The 12,017-nt window shown below is 25.3% G+C and overlaps 1 protein-coding gene across 4 annotated transcripts in view; it reads right to left on the bottom strand.

The window, feature by feature from the left end:
* Positions 1–3,008: 3,008 nt before the first annotated feature.
* Positions 3,009–12,017, bottom strand: part of LOC113551068 (potassium voltage-gated channel subfamily KQT member 1) — a 248,930-nt gene continuing 239,921 nt past the window's right edge. For all 4 annotated transcript variants that reach the window (XM_026953097.1, XM_026953098.1, XM_026953099.1 and 1 more), the window contains 6 exons: positions 8,997–9,200; positions 8,724–8,907; positions 7,833–7,947; positions 7,283–7,439; positions 5,428–5,550; positions 3,009–4,270 (listed from right to left, as the gene is read on the bottom strand). In XM_026953097.1, coding sequence (XP_026808898.1) covers positions 4,175–4,270; positions 5,428–5,550; positions 7,283–7,439; positions 7,833–7,947; positions 8,724–8,907; positions 8,997–9,200 — 879 coding nt within the window. In that variant the 3' untranslated portion in view covers positions 3,009–4,174. The remainder of the gene's footprint in view (positions 4,271–5,427; positions 5,551–7,282; positions 7,440–7,832; positions 7,948–8,723; positions 8,908–8,996; positions 9,201–12,017) is intronic.

Genomic DNA, 12,017 nt, shown 5'->3' with positions numbered 1-12,017 from the left:
TTTTGTCATTTTCACCTAAAAAATTAAATATACGTATTTTTAAGATGGAAGTGTACTCGCGATGCTTCTAAAAATGTTTTAGCATGCATAAGGGACCGTCGGAGATTCTCTATATATCATAAAAATCTCAAAAATCCAAATATTAAGCACATAATTATATTATCATAAAATCGAATAAAATAGAAATCGTTAACAAATGACCATTTAATATTTTTTAATTTTCATTACTGTTGTCATTCTCAAATCTAGTCGAAGAAAAAAGTTATTCAATCTAATAATAATTGTGCCCCAAAATTAATTTGGTAATGTAATACAAATAAGTTCTTTGTACGTTATATAAGAATTATTAATAAAATTAATTTTCTATGACCGTTTAAAGTTTAAATTTTCACATTATATATTCAGTATTCACGTATACTATAAGTCTATAACCATTTCTTCTTAATGATTTTTCTTTTAGTGTTTTGTAAATACTATTAATATAAAAATGAATACTTGAAATTTTTCAAAATTCTCATATTTTCATTTTTTAAATATTTTAACTATTTATAGATATGAGAAATTATCATTTATTTATTTTAAATACCGATAACAAGTTTTTGAGTAGAAATTAATACTTGAGAATTGAGTACAAGATTCCTCATAAATTGTTAATTTATCAATTAAATAAAATTGAAAATTAGTTTGTTTGAATGTTCTTTTTGTAAGCTTTTAAAGTTAGAATATCAACTAAATTAGTAAAATTCGTAGGTTCCTCATAAGTTTAATTACCCTTCAAAGAGTTAATTTATGGGTATAATTAACCTATAGGGTTAAAAAATCAATACATATATTTATAGCTTTATTTTTTTTTAATTAATACAAAGAATAATAAAATGCATAATATATTTTAATAATACAACTAAAAACTAATTAGTAATAAAAGTTGAAAGTAAATAAATATACAAATTATATTGTTTGAACAAAATTATACAGTAATAAAAGTATAAGATTTGAAATGCTTGTTTGTAATGGAATGCATTAAATAATAATAATATTATCGTAAACATTTCTTGTATTATACTTTATTAAAATCTCTAAAAATTAAACATAAATACAGAGACTGAAAATATAATAATTTGTTTTTCATTTAAATATAATACATAAATAGATAATAATATTTTAACAAGATTAAAAAATTTGACTAAAGCTCAAAAATTGTACCTAAAATTAAAATGAAAATGAATGTACAACAAAAGTAGTAAACAACGAGAGTATAAGTTCGACGTTTGTTTTTTTTTTATATTGAATTTAGTATTTTATTTTAAAAAATAAAGCAATTCTATATTTTTTGTTGAAGTCGAATGTACAAAAAACATGCTAAATATAATATATATAATAATAAGGGCACACTATATTAAAATATTATCAACATTATATTTAAACTTTAATGATCACAGTAGCAACATTTGTGATTTATATAATATATAAATTACAGTCGCGATAAACGAATCTATATTATACATATTGTTTGCACTAGTCTACAGCTCAAAAGTGTCCGTATAAAAAACAAATGCGCCTAATAAAGTAAAATATCATAAAAAAAGAACATTTTTTTAGTATTATAACGAATCGGTGTGTAAAATGACTACACCGATCTAAAAACTTATAATAACAGTTATTATTTTTTTTCCATTTTTATTTTTTTTATTAGTCTAGTACCTGTAAATGAGAAAATTCGTCAATACAATTGAAATTGTTATCTAATTAAAACTATCTATATTATACTCCTACTACCTTAACCTATGTAGGTAATATTCGAACTGATCATCATAATATTGATTAATGATTATCGTTTTTATAGAATGAAATAAAAAATACATTCACGATGTGGTAGAAATAGGACGTACTTACTACAAAAAGGTTAAATAAAATGATTTATTTTTTTCGTATTGATTAAACGAACATTATATATTTATGTATATATATATAATTTAGAAGACATACGTTGAGAAAAAAATGAAATTTATTATTATAACCACATTATCTGGTTAAACTAATAACATTATTACTAACTGTGTTTTAAAGGCACTTATTTAGACCCAAGATTAGAGATTGCTTTACAAAATGTTTTCCCAATATTATGCATTGGTCAATTTATAACAAATCGAATACCCACTATTCAGTAAGATGTTTTTAAAATGTTAAAACAAAAATTTTTTGGATTTTATTATATTTGATCCACATGAAAATATTTTTAGAAAAAAAAGATAAAAATATAAAGTGTAAAACGCGAAATGTAATAGTGTTCTTATAAACTTTATTCCTTTAGATACTCAGCTTAAAATGCAATGTGCCAACTGTGAAATAACTCCAATAACTATTTTTTTTTTGTAAACCGATTAAGATATCTAAATAAATACTTAGAGTATACGATTGGATAAAGACAATTTAAGAACTCATAGACCATATTATTATGTTTGGTGAAATATTCGTTTAGACAAAAATATCAGAAACAACTATATATGTACGAAACGTAAAAGATTTTGTTCAATAGAAAAAAAAAACTATTGCATTAATAATAATAGTTATAACTTATAACCTATTATTTTATAACAGTGTACATAAATATAATATAGCAATGTACCAGTAAATTAAATTAAATTTCATAGAAATAAATTATTTTTATATCTCATTCCGATTCGAAATTTAACGTAAACGGGTTGTTTTCATGTATAAATGATAATGATGAAAAAACCGTTAAGTATTATACATTCGAATTTACTATTTAGTAATTGTGAAAAAATATAACTTCAATTTCTTTTTTTGTCAAATTTGACAGTTAGGTAAAGTTTTAATTATTATTATTCGTTTTTTAAATGTAAAATCTATTTTTCATTAAATTGTGATTTGTATAATGTACAATCTAATATGTTATAACAGTTAATTAAAACTATATGACATTATTGGTGTTCGAATGAAATGAGAACATATTTTTTCAATATACATAATAATACAGTACACTCAATTTTATTATAGTCATTATACATATATTTTTTTTTTTAGAATTTTTTGATATAACGTTTTAAAATTATCCTTGTTATTGGAGTTTATTGGTCCCAATAAAAAAAAGAAAATGAAAAAAAATATTCTATCATGAAAAAAAATATGTTTTAATTTTAGTCTTATACTTGATTGTTTAATTTGCAAACTAATTTTGGTCACTGTGCGCGTCGGGAAACTTTCAGGGATACGGTTTACAGATTAAAAATAAGAAAATGATTTATATAAAACAAGGAGTTATCGATTTCGAAATGTAAAATGAAAACAAACTGACTTAATGGTTATTAAACTATATTGGGTTTGGATTTGTCGTTATTGTTATTTTTCGTTTGAACACCAAGTAAATATTTTTAATTATTGCTTTTTGAATTACTATCAAATAATCACGTGAAGTATGTTTACGCTCTCCCACATAAATAAATATAATTTCAATAAATAACAGATTATTTGATTAAAACTATACCTAACATCTATAAGCTCAATTTTTTTTTACCAACTACAACATATTAATATCCATGTAATCCTAAGAATGTAGAAATTCGAATTAATTAAGCCTAAAAGAATCACCAGTCGTTATATAAAAAAACAAAAATCTAATAACTAAAATTAATTTCATATTAAAGTGTTTTCGAGAGATTTCGGTTTAAGTGGTTTACACTAAATTACTGATAAAGCATATATTTAACATTGTATTAGAATATTTAAATATATTTATAATATTAATTCAAGTACGATTTTTGTATTAAATAGACATAGAAAAATAGTGTTTTAGATTTATTTAACAATAATTATATATAATTATAATATATTATATTTTATTGTGCATTAGCCTAAAATTAGGTTCCGTCGTAAGAATGCTTCAGACAAGGGTTCTCATAAAAATATTTATTTTCGTCTATATAGTATTATTATTGTTATTATTATTATTATAGTTTTTGTTATTCAACAACCAATAATGTGGTCCACGTCATCGAAAGGATAAAGTTACCAGATAAAGCTTTTTTAAGTCGAACGGATATGTGTGTAAATTAATTTTGCGTGATTGTAAGAAGTTTATTTTGTTTCTTAATAAAATAATAACATTGGTCAGGTGATCCATGAGAAAGAGACGTTTAAATAATCTTTTAAAAGTTTAAACTTGTTCTTCTAAAGCCGGAAATTGTTGTCTGTGCGTCTGGACGTTTAAAAGGTACACCAACTGGTCCAGCTTCTTGTCCATAATGGATAGCTAAAACATAAAACATGGTTGAAAATGTATTGCATTTACACAAAAAATAAATTTTAAAATAATGCTTATGTTTTGGAGAAACAGCGGCTTTCTAACATGGATAGGGAGTTTGGGGAAAACCCCTTGAAATTCTTAGGAAGAATTAATTTCTCATAAGTAGGTAGTAATTTTTTGGTTAGTTATAAACTAATAACTGGAAACTAAAATATATTGTACCTATTCGAATTAATTGTATTTTACTTAGGTATGCAATTTGCCGATCACTACAAAATAAAGAGTTACATATTTTAAAATATATTTATATAATTCTGGTTATAAATATCAAATAATATAGATACGCATTGCGCATTATCTTATGTGGGTATTTAAGTATTTCCAAGAAATCGTTGTTTTTACGTATTACCACGAAATTGTGTCCTAATAATGGACGGCACCTCTAAAATATCCGTTTTGGGCCAGTATATTATTTGTCACAAATTTAAAATATTCTTCACGTTTTTTTTCTGTTAAATAAAATTCATACAGAATCGTATTTTAAATACGAGTGTTTCAATTTCAAAATTCTTGATGAAAAAGTTTGGAGTTGTCAGGACAAAGCTATACAAAGAATATAATTCATTAAACGCATGTGCAACAATTATACAATTATAAAAAAAATTATATATCCATATAATTTTTTTTGTGTGTGTGTGTGTGTAAATTGATAATATGATGTAAGATTATATTTTTATATTTTTTACTTAACTTGATATATAAATTTTAAATTAATAATATTATATGATTATCAAATAAATTGGTAGTTTAACGGAGAATATTTGAAGAATATTTTTAATTGGTGACCAAAATAGTGTACTGACCGAAAACAGTCCCGCCCGCGCCCCTAATATAGTCAATGGATATTGCTTGTTTTATAAAAACATTTGTGAAACATAATCTATTTAAAATTTACGAAATGTTTTATTTAATTCAGATCATCCAATTTGTTAATTTAAAAACAAACCTCCCTCACAAATGCAGGTCTAAGTATGCCACTATGCGGAAGGGCCTCAATACAACATAGCCATGGTGGTCATAATATGACATTCTGTAAATAGTTGAAATGGCCAAACGAAAGAAAAATTTTCCAAGTTTTTATTATTTAAATAATTAAATTTTACCTGCTGTTCTAGCCGATACAAACGAGCACCAATTGTCATAGGCTTAACATTGCCTGATCGGTCAATTCCTGCTAGATAGCTGCCTGGCTTTCCGAGAGTCTGATCTAACCTTCTTTGTAATTCCTGAAATAATGATCATTAATACTGAGACCTGTGTTTTTGCGGAAAATACATATTTTTTATACTAGTACATATTTAAGTATAAGACAATTTATTATTTATGATAGTTCATTTTTGATATGAAAAAATTAATATACATTAAATTATTAAATTAGAAAAACAGCTAAATTTGAAATTTTGAATCCAGCGTGATAGAATATTTTGAGAAAATAACAAAGTGAAATTAAAACAAACAATGGACCGAGGATTATTAATTGGGATGTTTAAAGAATTAATTAAAGCAAGAAAACAAATGGACAGTTAAAAATAATGTATGAGATATCACAGATAACTTGAGAATTATGATTATAGAGATCTGAGACTCAATTAGGGTGAGTTTGAAGAAGTACGAAGGTAGTAGTCATCAAAGGGTAAGACTTTCCCAATAATTGAACCATAATATTATATCAACGATATTTTTTATTATTGGACAAAAGTCAGACCAAGAAATGAGCTGGTTAATGAATATTACGGGAAGGATGTTGATTTTTCCAATGAATCAAAAGCCTCGTAAGCGTTGATTAATGAAAAGACTAGTTGGGTAGGTATTTATAACAATTGACAAATCGGTTTATATGATTTTTGATAGTATTAACGGGGCAATTAATGTAGCGTCTTCTGGTAAAGATTAAAACTTATAATAAAACATTTATCTGAAAAATTGTTTTTAGTTTACTATTTACAAACACATTTTACGAGAGTATTAATTAAATTTATTCATAAATTTTAAGCAAACCAATAATGTGTTAGAAACTAATGAATAGAAAAAAAATACCGTTTTTAGTGTTTTTTATAATATTTCAGCGATTTAAAAGAGATAATAAAACCATATAGAATAGTAGATTTTATTATTGGTTATGATTTATATTATTTATTTAAGCGTTGATTGGTAAAAAGTAGTTTATTTTATTTATTTATTATTATTTGACCCATTTGTCCACAAAATAAAATACGGTAAGTATACCTATTAGGTTGTATTAACATAACCTAAACAATCTATCTATACGTATAGTTAATAATTTTTTTTTGTATTCTTATGAAAATCAGAGTAAAATTTACAATTATTATATAATTCATGTATTATGACATATATTTACGCCATTCATCAAAATGATCAAATCTACTGTTATACGTATCAAATCAAAACTTTGTGTCTTATGTGTGAAAAATGCATAGTTTTTGTTTATGGAAATCTATGTAAAAATACACTATAATAATGGGAGTATTTTTTAGAAAACTATATTAATATACACTGGTACTTCTAAAACTGCATAATATGTAATATGCATATGCACTTAAATATTGTTAATTTTATAAACAATGAACACGAAACTAATTGTATGTTTGTTATTAGAAAATTAAGTACTATCAAAGAGAGAAAAATGCATAACATTTTTTGTTTGAATTAAAACAAATTATAATATTATCTAATACGATGAAAGATGTAAATGATATTTTTATGCATTGTTGTATACGAGCATTAGAGTTGTATTAATAATATTTAAATCATTTTGAAAATCTTTATATTGGTCAACTTAAATTAATAGTATAAAAAAATTCGATTATTTATTAATTTAATTGTTTTTGCTAAATTATCACTTGTACAATAGTATGAAAAAAAAATAAGAAACTGATAATTTGTAAAATATCATTGCTTTTATATTTTATAAATATTTTCGAAAAAATGTAATTTTACCTTTATCCGAACCATCATATTTAAATGACCTTGGCTATATTGTTCGATAACATCACGTACATCATATGGTTTTCTAGCTTGTTGAAATTTTCTTCTGGCCACAAAATATTTGATCTTTCTAATGGCTCGAATAGCATTTTTGTGTACGTCGGTTAACCTATTTGACAAAAATTAATTTAGAACATACTTTAATTCATTTTTGTCAAGTACTTAGGTACTATGTTTCAATTTAACAACACAGAGAAAAAAAAATAAAAATTAGGAAGACATTTAATTATGTATTTAGACTGTTTTGACTAATCTATATGAAACCATTAAATTTTTTTTATAAAATAGTTAGATACTTTTATATGAACAGCTAAAAAATGTATCATCCATTATTTGTCATATAAGTAAAACGGTAAGGCCAAGGCGTAAGCCGTAATACCAATACATTATTACTCATTATCGCATTATTATTATATTTTAATAATACATTAATATCATACTCGCAAATAATAAAAGTTCTTTTGACGTCACTTAGTATTATAAAACAAAATGTCCAACTCACGTGGTCACCCGTTCTGGTTCCATTTCCAAGTCGACTTCATCGCTGGCAGCTTCTGTTACGGAACTCGTCTGGCTGACATATCCTCTAGCTTCTCTCCTTACGCGATTAGGAGTAGCTATGCACGAGAGAAAACACACAAAAGATAATTATTATGAAAATTGTTGTAAAAATATATAAGAAAATGGGATAAGTTTAAATAAATCACGCAAATATATTAAAAATAAATTTAATGTTGTCTATTGATTTTATAATTTTAACTTAGTGTAAAATTTTTTAATGATGATTTCTAATGATATTATTATTATTTATTGATAAATCGAAATTTATAATTGACCCATAAAAAAATGTAACTCCTCTATATATTTATAATAAAATATAAATGTTCTCATATTATTCCTATCAAATTAATAACATTAACTTAATTGAAAATGGATGTAATTTATGTTATACATATTATTGATTATTACAAAACAAATTTCACTATTGTACCTACAGTCATTTTTTTAGAAAATAAATTTGATTTTTTAACGGCGTAGTATTCAAAATGGAATAAAAAAAATAAAAACGGAAGATAGAGAAAGATTATGCTATCATATTATATTATTATACATTACTTAACTTTACAATTCGCCGTTTTTTATTACTTACTATATAATATAGGTAGTTCAGCACAATCGCATTATATACATTTATATATTTTTATGGTATTGAAATAATGTAATTTTGATGATTATGGTTATTAAATTTAAAAAGAATATTTTTTACAATCGTTCCGATTTAAAATCACACCCGTCCACAACATCGTAATAAACCATAAAATCGATGGGTGGGCACGGCGATCGTGTAGGTATTGACGAAATTAATAATAATAATACGTGTGTGTATACGAACTCGCTTTGGGTTCTTCTATGTAGAAAACGACTTCACCATCACTGTCCCTTCTGGGCGGTGGGGGTAAAGTTTGAGCTTGCGGGCAATCCCTATTATTATTTGTCGCTCCGGGTGTGTCCATTTTGCTTTTTGATCTCTTCCGCTTCAAGACGCTGGCGCGTTTCGCTACTTGCATGATCAAAGACTACACGCAACACGACATCGAAACACAACATATTATTATTTATATTATTAAGCCGCCACGGGCGCACAACTCGGGCGTAAGCGACTAACTTTGCTCAACGACGAGTTGTCTTTCTGGTGTCCAGGTTCCTTGATGTAAATGTCCCAAGTGGCTTGGCTGTTGAAACATTTATCCGCCGCGTAGCACCTCCACAAGCATTGTATCAGCATCGCAGCCGCGGGTATTTGCCGGTTGAAATGCTTCTGCCGTTGTTTTTGTTGTACTTTCAACGCGAATCCAGAACCCAATATGCCCTATAATCATTTGACACTTATAAAACAGTTTTCAGACATATAATACGCATATACCATACACTATACCACGCAGTGAGAGGCTGTCAATACTAGGAACAATAAGACCTCAACATAAATAAGATATACCATATTGCTTAATTGTGAGTCAGATATCTGAGCTATCAATGTATATTTTTGTTCAATAGTATCTCTTTAGTTATTGAAACGAATTAAATCAAATGACAAATATTATGTTTAATTTTTTGGTGTTAAAACAGTGTAAATTTGATTATAAATCATGAGTTTGGTCTATTTCATTCCTATCACAGTATCACCTACTTATTTTATGTTATACAATTATGTGATTACGGTCTTTAAATTTGGTTGTAACTCTTATCTATTTTGTTCGTATACATAATAACTATTTATTTTATATATTAATATTAGTATATATGTAATTGTAATTTTTGATTTCACTTTATTGATTTATTTTAACTATTAATTAAAAAAAACTATTGACCAATCAACAATTCTAAAATTTAATACAAAATTCTTTATAAATTGTAATTAATAAATAAAATAAAGTTGAGTGTAAATCAACAAACATTTTTTATAAGATTTTAATGTTAAAATTATAAAAAGTTTCAACATTTTAAAAATTAACATTTTGTGTTACAAGTTCATAATTTTTTCAATATTTATACCCAAGATTTGAATTTTTTAATACAAGATATTATACAAATTGTTCAATCTTTATTAAAATTAATTTTAATAATATATCAATAACAAATGAGACTTGAAAATAAAATCGAATTAATAGGCATAGCGTTAAAAATTAACACCTCACGTAAGAAAAAATAAAATAAAATAGAAAATTTAATCTCAGATAATTATTTTATTAATACCTAGCAAATAAAAACTAAAAAGATACTTTGAATAATTTTGATCTAGATAAGAATTATATAGATTTTATCTATATGACGATGCCCAATATGGAAATAAACAAATATAATAATTAATATACATAAGATCCAAATTAATTTTTCACACAATATCACGATAGAGGAGAAAACTCTGTCATAGCATTGTTAATTATTATTTTATATAATATCACCTAAAATAATGAGAAAAATAATATCATCTAAAAATTTAATACATTTTTTCAGTCTTAAATGTCTAACAATGAAAAGAGTGTGCTATAAAATTGATATATAAGTAATATCTGCAAAGAATATTTAAGTAAAAAATACGCATTGACCCAGATATCTGGTTTATAATTATTTATTGCTTCTAAATGCGTATTTTCTACTTAAATGTCATATGAACTACGACATTGCGATTCCTTTAGATATAATAATATAGTAATATTCTTGTTCAGGAAATATTGCTACTGAACATTAATAATATTCCGAGCTGCAGTATTTACAACAATAATTCACAAAAACGGTTTTCAAGTTTCTGATTATGAAACATGCCTTTGAACCGCGATATACGGTCACTGCTCATGTTCTTTGAAGTTTTGGACAGACTAAGAAATAAATAGTGCATTGTAACCTTAGTTTTTCAAAGGAAGTAGTTTATCGAGAAAAACATAAAACAAATTATTGTAAAACCAAATAAGAAAATTAAATATAAATTCAATTGAATGAAACTACTAAAATTAAATAATTTAATGTATTTGATCAATAATATTGAAAATTTTTACACGGATTTAAATGTTATAGAGAACCATATACGTCAAACAATTATTATTTAAATAAAAATAAAATAATCTAATGCCAAAATATAGGTAGGTATAGTTATTTTAATACTTATATAGTTATATTTATATGTATAATTATTTTATCACTGTCCACATTGTATCATACAAATACACTTTTAAACTGTCAGTGACTTCTAAGGTTTTTGGTTCTTCTAAAATAATGTTAGAATGTGTTTCTGGATTATTTAAAACTTCATTATTTTTTTTTTTCAAATATTTTTCAAAGGAACCAGTTTTTTTTTAAATTTCTTCATCACGTTTTAATGTTTGTTTTTGATAAGCAGCTCCTGATAACCGTATACATTTTTGCCCTAACATATTCAATAAATATTAATGTGATAAACCAAAAAATTAATACCAATTCAGTGTTGCAGTTATGAATGCATTTTAATTTATGCGAAAAAATAAAAATTGTACACGTTCACGCACTTGATCCACTATCACTATCACTCTACAGCAAAAACTATTTACGTGTCAGGCGGGCAGCTGAAAGTTCGGGACTAAATACCGTTGTGTCATTAACCGTTGTTTTCCAACTAAATAATAATTCTTAACTCGATAAGAACGTGCATTCGTCTGTGGGTCGACTAACGCATGTATCGTTATCGCCGTTCTATTTATATTCAGTATTACGATTTTGGTGTGTTCTCGATAAACGAAGTATCAATAGTATATTATTATTAGTTATTACTTATTACATTTTTATTTTTGTATATTTTGAACAATGAACATACAATTTAGCATACTATATTATATTATAATAATTAAATCATTTTGGTTCATTCGAAATTCGCCGCCCCCACACTAATGCCGCCTTAGGCGGTTGCTTATTTTGCTACCACATTGAGCCGGCCCTGGTCACAGATAACTATACAATTTGTATGGCTAGTGATGATAATTTTGATTGTATTCGACGGTATAAATGACTTGTGAATCGTGCAAGATTTGGAAAACTTTTGCAGACTTCATGTAGGTATTTATAGTTATTGAAAAAATATATTTTTTATGATTGAATGTGTTTCATAAATGTTGGTCCCTTACTACCGTTTCCGCGAAATCGATATTTGGTCAAGTCA

Source organism: Rhopalosiphum maidis, chromosome 2, assembly GCF_003676215.2.
Source record: "Rhopalosiphum maidis isolate BTI-1 chromosome 2, ASM367621v3, whole genome shotgun sequence".
Classification (NCBI taxonomy): Eukaryota; Metazoa; Arthropoda; class Insecta; order Hemiptera; family Aphididae; genus Rhopalosiphum; species Rhopalosiphum maidis.
Note: the sequence above shows the minus strand (reverse complement) of the source record. Positions and strands in the feature narration are given on the sequence as shown.